The sequence below is a fragment of the Schistocerca piceifrons genome, chromosome 5, assembly GCF_021461385.2.
Source record: "Schistocerca piceifrons isolate TAMUIC-IGC-003096 chromosome 5, iqSchPice1.1, whole genome shotgun sequence".
Taxonomy (NCBI): domain Eukaryota; kingdom Metazoa; phylum Arthropoda; class Insecta; order Orthoptera; family Acrididae; genus Schistocerca; species Schistocerca piceifrons.
In genome coordinates, this window is record NC_060142.1 from 413,454,533 (window position 1) to 413,476,334 (window position 21,802).

A 21,802-nucleotide genomic window follows, 5' to 3' on the forward strand; every position below is an offset into this window, starting at 1 on the left:
CCAGGTTTCCTGGAGGGCAATGCAGAAAGCAGGTGTAAAGCTTAACAGTTGCCATAACTCAGCCAGGCGTTGGAAAAAAACGCCGCAATTCCACTGGAGGATGATGTCATTGTGAGACTGGGAAGGCATGGAGCATTCAATGAAGCAGTTTACGCTTCATGGTCACCTGCTGCCATCAACTTATTGCTTGAGCAGTCTATAACTATCATGTCTGAGGGTCCGGCGAGATCTTGGTCCTCAGCGAGCACCAGAATCTCCACCTCATCCTCAGACACAGAGCTTGTAGGTAGCAGTGGAGTGGGTGCCACCGTAACTTCCTTGTTCTTGGGGTCTTCATTTTTGAATTCTCACGCTATTCTTTGGGTTTCTCTAACTGAGAGGGCTTCTCTGATTCAGTCCCTGGGACTGAGGAGGACCACAAAGCCCTACGACCAGCTACCTGCGGATGCTTCAGCCACTGGCGGATGTCCGCTTTGCCACTGGTAGGAACCTGGGAAGGGAATGACCCAAGGGACCCTTTCCTAGAGAGAGGAAGAGAGGAGCCAAAGAAGACTTACACTTCTCCAGCTTAGAACTGGGGACTGTTGTCCCTGATGGTTGGTTGGTGGTGGTGGTGGTGGTGGTGGTGGGGGGTGGGGTGCTGCGGGAGCAACAGGGAGGGAAGTGCCCCCCACCATCAAGGGGGGCAGGTATATCTTATGGCTCTGAGTGCTCACTGGAATTGGTGCAATGGATGGGGTTGTAACAGTAGTTATAGCGGCGGCGTAAGATGTTGTCATGCGCATGGGATGGAGCCTTTCAAATTTCCTTTTAGCCTCAGTGTAGGTCAGTCGGTCCAGGGTCATGTACTCCACTATTCTCCTTTCCTTCTGTAGAATCCTACAGTCTGGCGAGCAAGGGGAATGTTGCTCTCTGCAGTTGACACAGATGGGAGGCGGGGCACATGTAGTACTGGGGTGGGATGGATGACCACAATCTTGACATATGAGGCTGGAAGTACAGCGGGAAGACATATGGCGCAACTTACAGCACTTAAAGCACCACATCGGGGGAGGGATATATGGCTTGACATCACAGCAGTAGATCATCACCTTCACATTCTCAGGTAATGTGTTACCCTCGAAGGCCAAGATGAAGGCACTGGTGGCAACCTGATTATCCCTCGGACCCCGGTGGATGTGCCGGATGAAATGGACACCTCGTCGCTCTAAGTTGGCACGCAGCTCATGATCGAACTGTAAAAGAAGATCCCTGTGGAAGATAATACCCTGGACCATATTTAAGCTCTTATGGGGCGTGATAGTGACAGAAACATCCCTCAGCTTGTCAGAAGCGAGTAATGCTTGTGACTGGGCAGAGGACATTGTTTTTATCAAGACTGACCCAGACCACATTTTGGACAAGCCTTCTACCTCCCCAAACTTGTCCTCTAAATGCTCTACAAAGAACTGAGGCTTCATGGACACAAAGGAATCCCCCATCAGCATGCGTACGTACAAGGTACGGGGGAGAATAAAATTCGCTGCCATCCTTAGCCCAGCTTTCCTCCCATGGTGTGGCCAGAGAGGGGAAAGATTTGGGGTCATATTTTTTAGCATTAAAGGTAGACCTTGACCGCTTAGAGACTGCTGGTGTTTGACCACCAGCAGGAGATGATGTACTACACTTCATCCCGTGTCATCCGTCCTGATGCCACCCACTCCGACCAGGGGCCCTCCCCGCAAGCACCACCCAGCCACAACAAAGGCCACCTGGCAGGATGGCCTTTGCCTTAGCATACATGGGGAGTTAACGGTTCAGCCATCAGCAGAGTGATCCCTGTGTGGTCAGGGGGCTACAACCAACAGGGTACATGGCGACCCCACCACAACGGACTGGCTACCGTGCTGGATATGAAGTGCAAGGCAGTCCATGGTCTTCTTCGATGCAGAAAGTGACACTGCATAGAGCACGGGGAAAATGCACCCAGGAAGGTGTCCTCGCTCAAGGGATGGAGAATGAGCAGGTCAGCAATGCAATGATGAGAAATTGTGCAGAAGATTGCAATGCACAATGGACACAATGCACCACATACGGCACCCTTCCCCAATTGGCTCACTCTTCGTGAAAATTTTGAAGAATGGAGGTCAAACCCTACAGAGGACCATCACATAGAGGCCAAAACATGTGAGACTCCTTCTAGTTGCCTCTTACGACCGGCAGGAATACCTCGGGCATATTCTTACCCCCGGACCCGCAGGGGATCTACGAGTGCTGCTGTCACATCTCATTATGAGGCAGCCTGCCAGCTTCAATAAGTATGTGAATCAGATCCGCGAGTCAACAAAGGCTCTCCATGCACGGTCTAGACAATGAAGATGTCACTGATAAACCTGAACTAGAAAAAGGATTTGAGATCTTGGGTGACTACATTCCATAAAGCAAAACAACAGCCCTGATGGTTGGCAGCTCTGCCAGTTTACAATTGCAAAAGACTGCAGTAACACTGAGGGCCTTAAAAACTTGCATTATATGAGTTATTGCAGTAAATGCGGAAAACAGTTGTGGCAATCCCATTTTAATCACTGAACATCAAATCACCATTGTTCATGATTGTATGCTAAAGTAATTACTCAATAAATATTTAGTAGGACTCAGCAGCAGCAATATTCTCCTGAGAACAGCAGACAGTTTGATTGCCGAAATACTGAAGCAAGGTGATTTTAGCACCCAGCAGCAAACCCGAGGAGACTTTCAAAACTTTTTGTGTCAGGAAAGCCTACAAAGTCATATATAGCAATTACCTTCACAACTACTGTCTCCATTCCTTATGATGGACAACGCTACAATGTTAAGGTTCTTGTTTTGCCGAAGGATGGTGATATGATTTCCTCTTGATGGGCCATTAGCAGTTTGGCATATGAAGGAAATATGGGTGCATACTGCCATGCAGTGAATTTGTTTCTATGTTCCCCCCTTAAAGGAGAATTATGCATTGGCTGGTCAGAAATGAGGCACTTGGTTTGAAGACAACAGGTCATTGGGAGAAGTAGTGTTCAATGGCAACAAGGCTATTGCTTATAGGAATGGAGATGTTGATGTATAGGAAGGTGGTGTCGACAGTTATGAGCATGAACCAGGTGGTAAGGGGTGGAAATGGTTCAGGGGCAATGCAGGAAATGGTTCATGTTCTAGATATGGGAAGCTAGGCTGCAGGCAATGGGTTGGAGGTGCTGGTCACCAAGAGTGAAGTTTGTTTCTGAGTGATCATAGCAACCAGTTACAGATGCACGTAGAATGAGGGTGTGGAACATGATGAAGGCTATTTGGGGTAAATAATGAGACGACATTCTTACAGACATAGTAGTATGGGCTTACATGTTTGATTTTGGATTTCATTTAATGGAATTCTGGGAGACAATCACAATTGCAGGGTTTTTAGGTGAAAGAATCAGACACCTGGTCAACACCCTCCATCAGGTAACCACTGTGGTCCATCATAACAATGGTGCATAGTTTTTCTGCATTAGGTATCACCACATCAGGATCTGTTTTAAAGTTGTTGACAGCTGCTTTTTTCTTCACTAAGAGGTTTGTCTTCTTTGGATGCTAACCACTGTGGGAACAATAAAGCATGCAAGTATGCTGGTGTCTCAAGATCACTCTGGCAAAAGGGATAAGAGATACTACCCATAAACCTTGGTAATCATGCAACTGTAAGTCGCATCCCCTCTCCTTGCTCCCTCCCCCCAACTGTGGAGATGGGGCCATACCAGTACTTAGTGGATGAAATCTACCAGCTACATCTATGCATGAGAATGCACATGCAAAGAATGGAAGTCTCCAGCATTTTCTAGAAATGCTAATGACAGGAATGGCTGATACTTTTCCCTCTCAGATGAACTTATGTTGGTATTCTTTTGTGAACTGAAGTAATATTTTATAAACCCTTCAAAGAATATAATGCTGGAGAGCTGAATAGATTTCAAAATCCAGCACGAATAAGGCAAGTAATGCATAACACAATTCAATTACTTCTGCCCCCCCCCCCCCCAATAGCTAGTAGTACTGCAGCAAAGCATACTGTTTCGAAGTGGCTGTATTGCTGACCTAACCCCTGGCATAACTGTGCAAAGTAGTGACACTGTATGTTAGACTGGGTACAATTCACAAGTAAACGTGTATGTAGTGAGGATGTACGGTAAGCATGTGTATTGTTGATGTTGCTGTTGCTGCTGCCACTACTGTTGTTTTTGTTTACTGATGTGAAAGACAATAGAAAACACATCATGTGGGTCATTCCATGTCAATCCAACCAATTTGAGAAAATGTTCCAGCTGATAGTCTCAGATTTGGCTGAAATTTAGCACACCAATGCTACGAAGTCTGGAACACGCATGTACAAAATTTTAAGTTCTCCTGCCAATTAGTTCCAGAATTATGGCTTGTGAAAAAAGGTGGTGTGACCTGGAGATTGCAACCCGCATCTGGCAATCTATCTTCAGACCCACCTTCAGGTCTTAATAACATCGGAACTATTCCGCACAGTCCAGTGAAATTTTTTACAACCCAGTAACATCCACTTAGAGAACACACTCTATGAATCAAAACACCAACAACATATTTCTGAGGGAAAATAAAAAATTCCAAAATGTGATCAAAAAAATATAATATGTTAAAAGGTACATATTGTAGGTGCCCTCTATGCCAAATATAATTCACTCAAAAAGGGTATAAATGTTTTTTGTGGTAAGCTTAATATGGCCTAAACACACTCAGAACTCATCTTGCCCATATCAGTCACACAGAGTTACATGCACACAAAAATACAAAAATTTGAAAAATTATCTGAGAAATTTGGATTTTCTAGGTGTGGTAGCACAAAAGGGACAAGTGATACCCAAGCCAAATTTCAAACACTGCACAAGTAGACCATAATATAATATGTGGCAAAGTTTCAACTTGTTATTGCAAGGCATTTGTGTACAATAAAAGTTGACAGAGATTTATTTGATTAATTTCTTTTAACACGATTTAGCAAGTAATAGTGATGATGCAGGCAGCTTGTTTCAGATAAAGCTACAGCAATTGTTGGGAACCATTAGGCAACAGAAAGTTAAACAATGGTAGTTTTCAGGGACAGATTGAGTCATTGTTAGGCAGGAACAACAAAAGAAACAAGCAATAATTGCAAATTACTCATGTTTTGAAGATTCTAGTTCAGACTGGTCAGTACTGTCGTGGAAAGTCAGTATGGAGGCAGAAGAGACTACTAGTGGTGCTTTTGTTCAAACAAGTTGCAGTATTGGTAGAGCACAAGCATGTGAATGTCATAAAACAACATATGGAACAAAATGTGGCATTCGTTTTGTACTGTATGATCTGGATGAATCGGACCAAGATTTGTTGCTATGGAGATCCAGGATACACCCTGTGGGCACAAGAAGTACAGTTCCAGGAAACTTTAGTGTTTGTTATCATCATATGAAAGTGTTTCTGGATAAGTATTCTTCCCTACAAAAAAGTTGTTTTGATCCATTTTGGATTCATAAGAAGAGAGTGAAGTGTAGCCTCAGAGAAACTGATATAAAATCAGTATGGAAAGTGAATCAGTGCATGGGACTTAACATGAAACCAGGACAAAAGTTATGTTCCATGTGTGTTACACGGCTAAAAAATGAAGAATATTCTGATAATTTACATGACAGTGATGAAGAGTATCAGCCACCTACAACCACAGTGGATGAGCAATTAAATACTTCAGTGACTGCTCTTGGTTTGTCTCCCATGAAGACACACAAAGTTGGGAAAAGAGACAGGTCCAGCTATGGTAGAAGAAAACTACAAGAAGCTCAAATGGAATTAAAACACAAAATAGCTGACACACTAATGGTGGAAGAGGAAGAACTATCTGCTCCAAAGGAACAGAAATCATGCCAGAAATGCTCTGATTTGGACAAAATTGTGCACGATTTGAAAGAAAAATGTGCCATATCCACACGCCAGAAAAAAGTAGCTATTCTTACCCTTGCACCTGCTCTATTGACTACACTGCAAAGGAATTCAATGTTTCTACATATATGGTAAAGCAGGCTAGGAAAATAAAAGCAACCCAAGGAGTGCTTTCACAACTTCAGCAGGCTCACGGTAAGCAATTGAGATCAGAAAAAAAAGGTGCCAGTGTCGGAGTTTTATGAAAATAATGACTACAGCCAAATAACGCCTGGAAAAAAAGACTATGTAACAGTCAAAATGGGAAATGTACGTGTACAGATGCAAAAAAAGACTGTTGCTAGGCAACATATCAGAACTACATATAGAATTCAAGGAAAAGTATCCCAATACCAAAGTAGGTTTATCATCTTTTTTCAATCTTCGGCCAAAATGGATTGTGCCTGTAAGTGCAAGGGGCACACACAATGTTTGTGTATGTGAGACCCATCAAAATGTTAAGCTGATGTTTGCTGCTATAAAGGATTCTGGTCTGGATTACAAAGGTGCAATGAAGCTGCTAGTGTGTGAAAAGTGTCCTGGTAAGGCAAATCTTGCACAACACATGAATAACAAACTGTATGGTGAACTCCTTATGGATGACGATGAACTTGTTTCTTATAAACAATGGACACACACGGATCGCACAAGTCTTGAAACAAAGCAAAGTACAATGGAAGATTTTGTTGAAATGTGTTGTCAAAAAACAGACAAACTGACCACACACAGCTTCATAGCGACAGCACAATCGGCTTATCTCCAGTTTTGTAAGGATAATTTAGATGAAATTATAGTAATACTAGACTTTTCTGAAAATTATGCATTTATAGGTCAAGATGTCATCCAAGGATAACATTGGGACAACAGTCAAGCAACTCTCCAGCCATTTGCGATTTACTATAGAGGTGAATCAGGTGATGTGTCTGTCATGAACCTGTGCATTTTTAGTGGCTGTTTAATTCATGATGCCATTGCAGTTCATGCCCACATTCGCACTGTCATGGCATATGTGAAAAACAAGCTGCCTCACAGACATTTTGCAAAATACTTCAGTGATGGGGCAGCTAGTCAGTACAAAAACTGTAAAAATCTCAAAAATTTCTGCATGCATTACCATGATTTTCAGATTAACGCAGAATGGAATTTTTGCGCAAAAAGTCATGGTAAAAATGTATGTGATGGTATTGGTGCTACCATTAGGCGCATGGCATCACGGGCTACTCTGCAGCACCAGAAGGTCACATTCTAACACCTCTTCAATTATTTACATGGGTACAGAAAAATATCTCTGGCATACAATCATTCTATGTTTCAAAAGATGGGGTGAAATCCGTCGAAGAGTTGCTAAAAAGCAGACTAGAACATGTTAAAACTGCTGCAGGCACAAGGAGCCATCATCACTTCTCTCCAGTGGACTCTGACAATGTGCAGATGAGCAGACTGTCCGGTTATAACTATAGGTTCATGCACAACATGTGCCTTCACAGTGTGCCTGACTCAGGATTCAGAAGCAAAAGCAGCAACATACAACCAGGTTGCTATGTTATTGCTGTTTATGATGACAAATGGTACTTAGGATGTGTTGCAGAGTGCTGTGAAGCAGAAGGTGATGTATTTGTGAACTTCATGGCACCAGCACGATCATTTCATTGGCCATGTTTGGCAGACAGGTGCTGGATTCCTTTTGAACATATTCTTATGACAGTTCCAGTTCCTACCACAGTGTCAGGAAGATAGTACAATTTGCCACTCAATGTACAGAGTACAGTAGCTAAAGTGCGGGAGAAATTCTGCTCGAAGCACAATCGACTGGTTTTTAGCAGTTAAGGTGCAGTAAACATTAATGGTAGGTTGTGTTAATCTGTTGTTGCTTAGTGATTAAACAGTTGTGGGAGAGGATAAGAAGAGCAGAACAGTTTATGATATGTTTTTACAAAATTGTGTTGTGGAACAATGGCCACATCACCAAATACATGTCAACTTAAATTGTACACAAATGTCTTGCAATAAGATGCTGAAATTTTGAGATATATATCATTATGGTCTACTTATGCAGTGTGTGAAATTTGGATTGGCTACCACTTGTCCCTTTTGTGCTACCACACTTCAAAAATCCATGTTTCTCAGGTAATTTTTCAAATTTTTGTATTTTCGTGTGCATGGAACTGAGTTTTTGTGACTGATATGGGCATGATGAGTTCTGTGTGTATTTAGGCCACATTAAGCTTACCACAAAAAATTTTATACCCTTTTTGAGTGAATTATATTAGGCATAGAGGGCACCTACAATATGTAACGTATTACATTTTTTAAATCACATTTTGGAATTTTTTATTTTCCCTCAAAAATATGTTGTTGGTGTTTTGATTCATGGAGTGTGTTCTGTAAATGGATGTTACTGGGTTGTATAAATTTCATTGGACTGTGTGGAATAGTTCCAAAGTTATGAAGACCTGAAGCTGGGTCTGAAAATAGATTGCCAGATGCGGGTTGCAATTTCCGAGTCATGCCACCTTCTTTCACAAGTCATAATTCTGGAACTAACTCGCAGGGGAAACTAATACTTTGTACACGAGTGTTCCACACATGGTAGAATTAGTGTAGCCTACTAAATTTCAGTCAAATCTGAGACTATGAGCTGGAGCCCCTGTTTGAACTTACATGGAATGACCCAAAGTGCACTTATGGTGTCAGTAGCTTTCCACTGAATGCTGCTCTTGGTAAGGTTTCAAACAATGAATCATGGAAAGTTGACAAGTGAATCATTATTTAATAATTTCCTATAGTTTGTAAATAAAGTTAGCTACTATTTTATTATATACGGTTAAAATTTAACAATATCATCAGAATTTCCAGAAACAAGACATACAAAATGAATGTACAGTATATCTCAGGCTACACTATACATCAATCTATTACAGTAATCTTATTTTCATGTTGAGATTTGTTGGCTTTGCCAGCTCACATAAATATTATCATATTCCAACCTAACCCAGACATCACGCTAAGCTATACATCAATCTGTCACTACAACCAGGTATTTAGCTTTGACATTCATTGCCTTCACCAACTCAAAAACAATTTGTCATTTTCCAACCTAAACACGGCCTCTGGCTTTGCTACAGGTCCATCTGTCAACAAAACCTGATTTTCCCTGTCACTAACGAAATACGCAAATGGGGGGGGGGGGGGATCATGTAACTGTAGTTAAGCTTACAGTTAACTCATTCGCAAGGACAGAAGTTATCAGTGAGGAATCCATTGTTCTCATGAAATCAAACCACACTAGCTAGAGATGTGCATAGTTTTGAACAGCTTCAAGAGTGAGACGGTGGTACATGATGTTGTTTTATGAGTATTACTGGAAATACGGAAGCGTCCGATCCCACCCGTCTGCTTTGACCCATGACATCACAAATATGGCGGAAACAAAAACAAACACACACACTTTCCACAGGAAGCCTAATGACACTAACGGGACAAGTGCGGGAAATGGGGTGTTTTGGGCGGGGGGAAAACTAAATATAAACAAATTTAGACGCCTTGCGTAGCTACAACGTGTAAGTGAAGACAGCCATGCATGAATACCCACCCACCTCCCCAGGGGTCGTAACCCCTGCAACCCATAGAAGATAAAGATGCTTTAGTAGCTGATTAGTGTTTTTTGTCTTTTTAAAAAAAAAAAAATCTCACGGGATAGAACGAACAGATCAGAAAGATAAATATAATAAACTAAAACAGAAATTCGAGGAAACAGATAATTAAAATAAGTAGTAAGTGTTTTTTAAATTTTAAAACAAAATCCCACAAGATAGAACGAACAGATCAGAAAAGTATATAAAATAAGATAAAACAGAACTGGAGACAGCCACACTCAAACCAAACTCCGCGCCGTCATGACTTCCCACACGACAACACCCTTACGTCACGGGTCAAAGCCGACGCGTGGGATCGGACGCTTCTGTCGACCCGTATTACTTTCATATCAACCATAGCCTTCACCTAGAGTCTTAAGGAAAATAAACACAATAAATTTAATGTTAAGCCCAACAGAAGTGTGTGCATTTCATATCTTCAAATTTTGTAAGATGTGCTTTTCATTAATTGCACAACATACAAAGAAGAAGGGGAGGAAATTAGTGATAAATTATTTTAGAGATAGAAACAGAAAGAACAATGTTGCTGTTGTTGTTGTGGTCTTCAGTCCTGAGACTGGTTTGATTCAGCTCTCCATGCTACTCTATCCTGTGCAAGCTTCTTCATCTCCCAGTACTTTCTGCAATTTACATCCTTCTGAATCTGCTTAGTGTATTCATCTCAGTGGCGAAACGACAGTTCGTATTTTGATAGAATGAAGGATAAGTTTCTGCACAAAGAAAATTTAGTGTATGCAGACTTCACTGTGGATAAATGAGAACTGTTTTAATTTCCGAGATTTATTTACGAAGACACTGCTGAACTTAATGTAAAGAAGAAAACAGTTTCAAATTCCACTGAGCAGAAAAATTCATTGTGTAGTGAGAGAGAATAAACTGGACTGACACATACACAGAAGAAATGACACTGTTTACGGGAAGTCTCATTTAGTTGGCAGGCCTATTGAGTTCACACTGCACTTTGTGAAACTACAAACGCATTCAGCACTAAGTTATAAAATCTTGTAGCGAATATCCATTGCAATAATAATGAGCTGCAAAAGCATCATGACCATCCAGATCTCAACAACCTGCATAAACTTCAGGTAAACTCTTAAATTAGGCTAGCCTAGACAAAATCAGCAATGTGTTCCCATATTTATCTATTAAAATCCAACTACTGGACTACAGCAGTGACAAATGTGCGTAACAGTGTCTACATACTAAACTGCCAGAAAAACTATTTTCATTGCTTTTATGAATGTGTTACTGAATCTGTATTTCAAATCAAAAGGTCATATATGATATAATACATGCTTATAAAACATGTAGAGAGGTGCTACAAGGACTATTGTTGGATACCTATAATGCTTACAATGCTAATTTCAGAGATTACTGGAAAATCGAAAGATACTTCTCTTCTCATGTTCCATGAAACACACTGGTTAATACATACGACAAATAAACAGTTGTTGCCTTTGATGATTTTCACATCACAAGCAAAACTGGTACAGATACATCTCATGCATGGAAGGGATTAGAAATGGTTTACCACACACGATGATGAAAATGAAAATGTTAAGGTGCTGGTGGGGGGAAGAATTAAAATTTGGAATTAAAAGTAGTCTTTCAACTATGTGAAATAGATGGACAAATCCATAAATTCTTGTCCGGATATTACATGACTGAATTAATGTAACCTACAGTTATGTTATGGAAAAAAATGACAGTACAGTAGGCCCTACTACTGAAAATATTTTTGTCTTCTTCTAGTCTCAGAGTACGTACACAAAATCATGAAAAGAGTGAATACATTTGATCCACTGCAAGAGCAGCACCCTTTGGGAAGGCACTCTGTAAAGTTATGATACAATATTTTTAACTAATTCATGCAGTTGGGAAGTAATTAAATTTCAATAACTTGTGTGATAAACCTGCTCAGTGACAGGAAATATATGAGAAATATCATCACATGGACAGTGTCTCTTCTGTATTATGACGAAATTGAGTTGTTTCCTTCAACCTTGAAGTTACAGCAATCCGACTGTTTAGAAAATACAAACATGATACGCTATGCGATAATCATACCCAAGTGGAACATGGTGATTATAAAACTTAATGATAGTAACAACTAAACCACATTTAATAAAAATGGACAGATCAACTGTTTGTATGTACAAAGGCGTCTTATGACTGCTTACCTTTCTTCAATATTTTAAGCCATGTTGCAACTATTTTCTTGTGGTGCTGTCTATGCTGAAGACACCATGCCGACAGTGTTTGTATACTGTCTTGCGAATCCTTCAGCAACTGCAGTCTTTTCTCAAACTGATGCTCATTGAATACCGACATGATGAAATGATATTCGATGTCACACCCACAAAACAAATCACACAAAAAGTAAACATTTCCCGGTAGAAACTAATAACCTCAAGTTTATTAGTACTTCGTAATCTTTGCAGTCCGTAACAAGTTCAACAAACATCGTAACAGTCGCAGTACGTGAAACTTTTCTCCTTTCTTTCACGGATTATATAACTTGTATTGCGGCTACTATAATAACTGCGACCAATATAGCGTACACATAACCTATGTTTACACACAGAACCGATGCTACACTGCAGCTGACACCACCACAAAAATAACCTTCACGTTATGAATCGGCGGAAATGTTCACTAGAAGGCAAAGTTTCGCTGAAAATATAATCTGTTTAATGTTCATAATAACCCGTTATTTCAAAACATCACAATTGCAAGGAACGAAACATTCGTTTATCAACACAAAACACATACTTAATACCGCCATCTTCGTTTGAAACGCATTCACAACATTAGCACGCAAAGCAACGATCGACCTATTGTCGTTTAGCACAGTCTATTCGGCGGAACAAAATCTTGGCGATTTTGTAGACAAAGATTCACCAAGGAAACTTTAGTGCTGTGTGTTGATGTACTATTATCATTAATATATAAGGCCAAAAGATCAGTGAAGAAATCTTTCAGTGACTCTTTTGCATTGTGATGGAGTATGGTTTTACTTTCACGATCGAGCACATCAGCGCTATTGGTACATTTCAATTCGAAAGCAGTAAACACGACAGTATTCATCCGAGACTGCAATGGAACCCAGTAATAACTGTTATAACGTGTTGCCTGGGAGACAACACACCACATTTTTTACCCGTAACTGTAACATAGAAAAATTTTCTGTGTATAAGTACATACTAAAATAATTACGTTTCTTGAATCCAACACCGCAAATGACGGCAGTGATGTAACCATGAGATATAAATTAAAGGGTATTCAATAGATTCGCAACCATAACGATACTGTGTTCGGAAGGAGTAAATAACTCAGATTTTGTTGTGGTTTCCCTCCCTCCTCCAACCATCTACGAGTAATACAGCTCTCGCACTTTTTTAATTCTTACGAGAGCTTACGCACAAGTCTTTACATCAGGACCCGTCAGAACCCAAGCCCCTGGGAAACAAAGTGCTCCATGGTGCTGGACTAAAATTTCACTACAAAGTAGGAGACGTGGAGGCAGATGGGTACTATAATTTAACTATGTCCAAATATTTGTACTCAACTGTGTGTTCTCTGAATTGAAAACGCTTGGCCCAGTTATGTGGTGACTTGAAACTTTGGAAAGAAATGGCGCTGTTCGGAATGAGTAAATATTAACTGATTTAGATTTCGAGACTCGTACCGAGTGATCTTGAACTCTTGGCAGAATTGTCAAAACTGCACCCTCTCCCATAAACCTACCATTTTGCAATATTTTCTGTGAAGATTTAGCAAATTCTGTAAGTACCATACGTTTTATAAAAATTAAGCGTTACTGGAAAACAGTACCTCTGTTAACTATATTGATGAAAAATATTGCACAATATAAATTACACGCATCATTATTGCAAATAAGTTAGTGACTGTACAATCTTTCCTAAAACAAATTGAAAGTAAACAAAATTATATCTTATTATTTATGGCAGCACTGATTTTGGTGTGATGCATAATAAAGAAGAGAGTTTATTTACACCTCATAAGTTATTAATAGTCCTCATTCGGCAGAAAGCGACAAAAGTCGGAAGTCTTCAGCTCCTGCTCTCTGGCTTTTGAGATCTAACAATCCGTTAACGAAGCAGCAGCAAGAGCTCCATTGTTGAACATGAGAGAACTGTACAGGTAACTGCAGTCTACAAACGATATCGATGGCATTCTTGTAGACGGCCCTAACGTAGAAGTGTGTTCCCATGCTGAGACCTGTCATGAGAGGGTGGAACGTCCCTGCATGGGTTCGAACATTTCTATGGAAAGAAGAGAGATAAGTATTATGTGCGTACAAGTGTGAAAAAAAACAATAAAAATATGAGAGGAAAATATACATGAACTAATACTTAACATAAACAGTAATCAGCAATTGCATTGTACCATTCAAAGACGTCTAATGAAACAGGCTTCATAATTAGTTTCTTATCAAGTAGTTCTAAAACCAGATACAATGAATAAGTATTGTGCATTTATGAAAACTTACAAATGCACATAGATAGTGAGACATGCTGCTTACAATACTGCTCGTCGATCATCGGTAATGCAGATGCCATTAAATCCTCATCATCTATGCAGATAAATACATCTCTCTACATCTGGCTCCCTAACCAACTCGCGCTGGGCGATACAGAAAAGAATGGACTTCGTAATTCTGCAGTGTCTGAGATGTGGTACTGGCATACCTGTGCAATGTGCACACTTATCACACTCCTCATACTCAGGTGGAATTATATCTAGATGAACAGAAATTGTATTAGAAGAAGTGGAGAATTAAGAGATATTTAAAATTTTAATTTAGTTTATTGATCTGAAACCGTGCAAGCCAGAGGCAACTGTGGGCCAGACTCAGCTCATGCTGTCTGAAATGTTCAAAACCTGACAGATTCATACTACTGTGTCCTAAGCAAAATTACATGTAGTTTGTGGAACTGTAAGCCCCTTAGTACGATCTGATGGAAGAGTCTAAAGGACCACGGAAGGGAAGAAGAAAAATTGTGCATGATAAAGTTAAATAGTGAGACAGTTAGAAGGTAGGTGAAATTCTGACAGATCTCATTCTGAGAGTTTCTACAATGGAGCAACGATGTAAGCTATTATAACGTCAAAAGCATCAACCATTCCTAAAGAGGATGGTGTGACATCACTAGGATGAGCAGCAGTACAGGTGACATGCAATTGCTAAGAGAATGCACTTGGCAGTTGGAGCGGTGGAAGATGCAGCGAATGTCAGCTCCACAGTTACAGTATAATAAGCTTTGTTTTTGTGCGTATTAAGTCAATAACGTCTCAGAGGGTAAACTCACCTAGGAAATGAATTTGTTTGGAATTGTCAATGCATATTTGGATTTGTGACAATGATTGGAGACTTAGACTATGTTTGATAATGTGCTACATTTACGCCAGGCGCGGTGCCATCCTCCAGTTCATGTCAGTAAGTTGGATGCTTGGACTACTCCCGTCTGTACTGCCTAAGTGTTGTGATTTTATGGTCACTGATGAGCACATGGTTGCGACAGAGAGATTAATTTATAATTTTGATTTTGGGAGAACATTGGATTAGTAAGTGCCAGCAATTCCTGTTCTATCCTGGTGAGGTGGTAACAACTCCCACGCGGCAGGTACCAGAGGTAGTATACTGCGTAGAGCAGTGGAATTATGGCAGCGTAGCTGTGGAAATTTGTGTGTGAGTTACTTTTTCATCAGTATGGTCGTATCAAGAGTAAGAAGTTATGGTCAAGGGGGGGTTCGTAAATTCTAATCAAAGCTTTTGCAACTTCGTGCAGTTGCTGTAACGAATGTAAACCTATAAATTTGGATGCCACATGGCTTCAGAAATATATTTGGCTTTTACGAAATTTGTCTATTATTTATTTACAGTGTAACAAGTTGTATCAGAGAGTTGTTGTCATAGTTTAATTCGTTGTCGGCGTTCATATGGTAGAGCGCAACATACTGGCAACTGCACTGCAGGTAAGATCAGGTAAGTTTAACAAGTCAAAGATGTGGTGCTGGACTTCAGAGATGTACATCCACAAGATAAGTCTGCTATTTACTAGCACCACACATCCCTATTAGACTTTTGTTGTTTTGGGTTTGGACATCAGTTATTTTATCTTTATTGTCAACCACTGAGCTTTGTTTCGTTTGACATTAAAATTCCGAGTCAAAATTAACTTAAAATATGAGAGGAAATAGTGGAAAATGTTTCAAAATGTTGCATCGTTTCGTGCGAAAATGATATGGGATGTTGTGGAAAAAATAGTAAGCCAGGATAGAGTGGTGTCAGAAACTACCATGGAACCATGCAATAACCAAATAATCGAGTGGGTAATGTGGAGAAGATCCTCCAGCACTAACCTTTGAGTAAGAAACACAACATTTAGCAGTAGCAGCTGTAGGTGAAAAGTCATACTGCTTGCTAGAGGAGGCGAGAGTGAAGTAACAGATCAGGTACTTTAGCCAAAAAGTTTGTATAAGTTCTGGCCCCAACCAGACAAAGGTGGGGGGTGTTGCTCCAGGGAGTCTGGGATGAAGTAGAGAGGTGACACTCAGCAGTGAAGAAAGTTGGTATAGATGCAAACAATGCAACCCTGAATACATCCACAACTAAGTTCTCATATACTTTATCAGCTGTTGGGCACACTAGAAAGATTATGTATCAGAATTCCCAATACTGATATAGGCCCTGAAACATTAGATAGCTTCAGTTTAGAGTTGATGAATTAAATTAGTAAGGGTAATGAAGAGGTTATGGGCAATCAGAAGAACTGATTATGTTTGGCGTTACAGTAATATTATTGGCGTAATTTGTTGGTACAGCAATTGGGTGAACACTGATGAATTCTTCTCGGGTTATCAGCCAAGTGGTGGCGTCGTCTTGTCGCAACGTTTCAATGAGTTTCGTACCCATCATCTTCTGGCGAGAGACATGGGTACGAAATTCATTGAAATGTTGCGACAAGACGACGCCACCACTCGGCTGATAACCGGAGAAGAATTCATCAGTGGAATACCCCGAGAAAGACTGGGTGATTACTGTTGCAAAAAGGGTGTTTATTCATGTGTCATTATAAATTTTTGCTTATATGGTGTTGTTGAAATACACATCGTAGATAAAAACAAACGACCACCACTGCAAAATGGCCAGCAGCATCTTGAGTGGCAAAGGTGTTACAACGTGCATCTGTTGGCCCCTAGAAGGTGGATCAGCAGCTATACTAATTGTCAAAAGTAATGGTAGCATTGTACATTTGTTTGATTTAATTGTTCCATAAAGGTTCAGAATTGGTCTTCATAGGTCTTATGTGGGGTCTTGGTCGAGCTTTGGGTACCTGTAGGGTTAGACTAGGTACTGATCATAGGTGTCTGAGGGTCCTGATACAGTCTGGAGCTAGGTTACAAGTGTGCTACGTCAACTACACAGAGAGAGCCTACCAGGAAATTTTGTAGCTTCTAGAGTTTTCCATCAGTGAAATACGGTCGAGCAAGTTCTGACTATCATTGACAGAACTGGTTTCAAATGCACGATCACACTGCTAATATGGGGAGATCTTGTAAAATAACGGTATGAAATGGTGGGTGTACATGAACTGTTAGATTATTGCAGTATTGTGGCGATAGAGCTGCATTTGACAAAGAAATAATTATTGGTTGTTTGGTTGACGATTTGTTGATATCAGACTGGAAACCAATTTCGTTTTCCTCAATATTTTGTGGTTAGTGATCCTGGCACCCACTAAATTAACTGAAAGGTTGCTTTATTTGTGTTAGAGAGTGGTTTGTTTAGCACCCACTAAGGTAACTGAGTGGTCGCTTCATTTTTGCTGTAGATTGGCTTGGTGATGTGCATTGAGTGAGGTATTGACTCAGTTGCAGGATGTTTTGCTTAATAGACAATAGAAATATTAAAATGGGACTCCAATCTGGTCATACAGTGTGTGTGTGTTGAGCAAAAATTTCAATGATCTTTCTACAAATCGTTAATAAATTGTAGCCTAAAGGAAACATTAATGTGAGCTTAAGGCTTAATTATCGTACATATACAGAATTATTGCAGTGAGTGGCCATTCATAAGGGGAACATTAATGGGACGCATTTGCCAACACATGAAGGAGTATAATTTTGATTTGATCATATAACTTCAGGGTCTAAAATGGTGCTGGTGCCTAGGTTCTTTGTTTTCTGTAAAGATAAAACATGATTAAATAAATATTTGATTGGTGAAAAATTAAAAGTCAGGTCTGCCTTTTCATTTGAAGTATATAGAATTTTTATGTAAATTAATTCTGAGTCCAAAAAAAAGAAAGAAAAATTAAATAATATTTTAAAAGATATGTAAAGAGAGAACAAAGATATTAGTAATTCTCTGTTCGCCACATTAGTGAATGATAGTCTAAAGATAAAATTTCCATGTTTTTCGTCTATCTAGGTGATAATGATCATTTACACATTATTTCAGGTGAACACATAAATAAAGCGAATAATTAATTTGCATAGACTATATGTATACAGTGCTTCACTTGTGATGCTGTAGCAGCACCTCTGATGATAAAAAAGCGTTAAAATAACGTTTTAAGGTGTCTAAATTTGAAAGAAACACCTCCCAGAAAGTCACAATACCAAATCTTCCTTTTTACTGATAGGAAAAAAGAAGAGAAATAGCAGTTTTTAAATAATAAGAACAATGCTAATATCATATCTCTCAGTTAACTTGATCTTTCCTTGAAGTTAGCATAATTTGTACAACAAAAGAAAGAAGGCACATAATTTGTACATATACCTTAGTAGATTGTAAGTGAAATAATGTTTGTTACTGCAAGATTTCCCCAAATATTCAGATTTTAACTGAAAATAAGTGGGATACTAAGTCTTTCATCGGTAATAACGAAACTTATATTATCTGTAATACAAGTCAGCGGTATAGTAGATGTCCAGCTGCACTTTAAGGAACCATCATCACTTACTGTTGCATTTCTTATGCTGTAATCGTAATACTCAATAAAGAAAAGATCCATGCTTCAATAATATTGTAGAAGAGCGTTAGTAATACGTGAACTGTGACTTAATAAACAATAGTAATTCTTTCTAATCAAATGTAAGATATTTACATTTTATAAAATACATTAAGACATATTAACTTTCCAGCATTGTTTTGCAAGAATACTGAAGCCACTTTGTAATCTTATTTATGTATTAATAAAAGGGTACCTTATAGGGGTTACTATACGCATAAAAAATGGATTTATTGATTCTAGTGCTTGAGTCTGCATAGAAAGATACTGTAGACTTTATTTTAGAAATTTAAACATGTACACGCAATCCCTTACGGTACCTGGACCTTTGTACTATGTATCTGAAGTTGTGTGAGATTGCATATGAATATGTAATTAAAACATGTACTGAAAAAAATAATATAAATCTGACACATGCAGGACATTTACTCGCTGTTTATATACATAATCACTGAGTACTTATGAAATATATTATAATATATATTACGAAGTATCTGCTTATATTGGTATTGAAGTCAACACTGTACATAGAGTTTTGGCATTGTCTGGTCATGGAGTACTGAAGTGCTAGTATATTCTATGAATTAAATATTACATTTGGGACAACATACAGAATTTTGACCACTACAGTGATTCATTTTAGAGGTACATTAGTATTTGTATTATTGAATATTGTCAGCAGTGTCACTGGAGACAAATTACTTGGACAAATCCTATCCATATTATTCTGCAGCAGTAGATGAAGTGGCAACTCTGCCACAATGAGTTTAACCTTTTGACTGCAGCTGACTGCTACAGCAGTTCGAGCGCTCCGTGCCCTGGGTGCAGCTGACTGCCACAGCAGTTCAGTGCTGCCGTGCCCCAGGTGCTGCCAACTGCTGTAGAAGTTTTGAGACGTCCGCTCGCCTATTGTTTAGCTGTGCTTGAAGAAGACGTCTGTTTATTTGCAGAGCTACTGACTGACTCTCGCCACACCTTCATCGTTTGCTCTAACCACATCAGATGGCTTTTCAATATGCGGAACACGACTACATAAGTCGATATTAGCGCTTTTGTTGGATCCTTACAGCACTTGTCTGAGTAATTTGCTTTAGACACAACAGATGATGCTACTGTCATTTCTGTCGAACTGTAGTTTCGTGCCTTTCTGCGAGACTCTATTCTTGGTTCAGACATCAGTCGCCTATTATTCGTTTGTGTTTGCATAGTGAATTTACGTATTGTGATGGCACGTAAAAAGCTCCTCACCTCCAAAGGGATAATACAGATGTTGATGGAGAGTGACTCTGAAGAATCACTGTGCTCATCATTAGACTGTGAGTCAGATGAAGAAGATTCTCTTACGAATAGTTTACAATCTGTGGACGTTGTTGATTCTCATTAGTCTCCATTTGTAATTACTAGTGCAAAGCCTATGACATCGAGAGGAAGTCCGCAGCTGGGTACTTCTATTCAATGCTCATCATCTTCAAATGAAGACGCACAGCGACTTACAAGGACGACAAAAAACAAATGGAGATGTGAAAACATAAATCAAAAGAAGCATCAGTTCTACGAATTCTCATCAGGAACGAAAGCTCCTGTAAATGAAAATGAGAGCTGCCTCTGTTTCTTTAGACTTTTTGTGAATATAGACATTATTGAAATGATTTGCTAGGAGACAAATAAGTATTATACGTATTGATCAGCCAATTGCAAACCAAAGACAAAATCTAGAATAAACAAATGAAGTGACACAAATGTGTCAGATATGTATATTTTTATAGCGCCTTCCTTTCTGATGGCTAGAGTGAAAAAGTTAAAACTGACATTGGTCGACAGATCCTTTGCTGGAAACAATTTTTCTCCAAAGTAATCCGCAGACACTGATATTTTTTGCTTTGAATTTACTGCATTTCCATGACAACACTTTGCCCTAAATGTGAATTACTTATCGAAAATCCGGCCTATTGTAGAACATTTTCGAAAAATGTTCAAGGAACCTTTCTATCCTTAAGAGAAACTCCGTATAGACTAATCTCTGATGCTGTTCAAAGGCTGTCTGAAAGTACATCAATATATTCCAGCAAAGAGAGGTAGGTTTGGAATTAAATTTTTTGTAATTTGCGATTCCAGGACAAATTATGTACTAGGTTTTATCGTTTACATTGGCGCACAGACAGACGTTGATAGTCATGGTATGGGAGTGTCTGCAAATACAGTAGCCACGTTAGTCCAACCTTACCTGGAGAACTGAGACATGCTTTTTGTCGACAACTTGTATACCAGCCCAGATCTGTTTTGTTGGTTGTATGATAGAGTGACAAACGCATGTGGTACAGATAGGCAAACGCGGAAGGAAATGCCAGTAATGGAGGAGAAACTGAAGAAGGGAGAAATAACTTGCCGATCTTCAGAATCAGGAAAGCGAATCACTCTGAAGTGGCAGGAAAATGCTAGATGCTATCAACATACCACAAAGTTGAAATGCATCTGACTTCAAAAAGAGATCGGAAGAGTGTTTGATCTGAAAATGAAACAGAGTGTGGTAACAGATTACAATAAATCAATGGGACTAGTCGATCGAAGCGACATGCTAACAGAAACAGTGGAAAGTGCACGGAAGTCTTGTAAGTGGTACAGGAAATTGTTTTTCCATACTTTGGACATTGTGGTGTTCAATGCCTTTTGCTTATGCTAGAAATATGGGAGGAAAATGAAGTATGAAAAGTTTCAGCTCAATGTAATTAGAGAAAGTTTTGCAACTTTTTACATCGATCGCAATAGAGCAGGAGGTGTTAAACATCAAGAGTACCCTACAAGACTGAACGTGTGGACACATTTACCAGGTTAGTGGGAAAAGTACAAGATATACATAGTCTGTGTTCAAAATGGTGTTAGGAAAGAAAACTAAGTTGTGCTGAAAGGAATGCAATGTAACTCTTTGTGCTTACCTGTGCTTCAAAACTTATCATGAACAATTTCAACAGTAAAAAACTGTTAAACCTTGTTTTGAGAGAATGTGGAAGTATATCACTATTGAAACTTCCTGGCAGATTAAAACTGTGTGCCCGACCGAGACTCGAACTCGGGACCTTTGCCTTTCGCGGGCAAGTGCTCTACCATCTGAGCTACCGATGCACGACTTACGCCCGG

General features: G+C 39.5%; 1 protein-coding gene across 2 annotated transcripts in view; it reads right to left on the reverse strand.

The window, feature by feature from the left end:
* The window catches only part of LOC124797963, a 168,203-nt gene extending 155,774 nt beyond the window's left edge, over positions 1-12,429 (reverse strand). For both annotated transcript variants that reach the window (XM_047261126.1, XM_047261125.1), the window contains exon 1: positions 11,807-12,429. In XM_047261126.1, the coding sequence (XP_047117082.1) occupies positions 11,807-11,957 (151 nt within the window). In that variant the 5' untranslated portion in view covers positions 11,958-12,429. The remainder of the gene's footprint in view (positions 1-11,806) is intronic.
* Between the last annotated feature and the right edge of the window lie 9,373 nt (positions 12,430-21,802).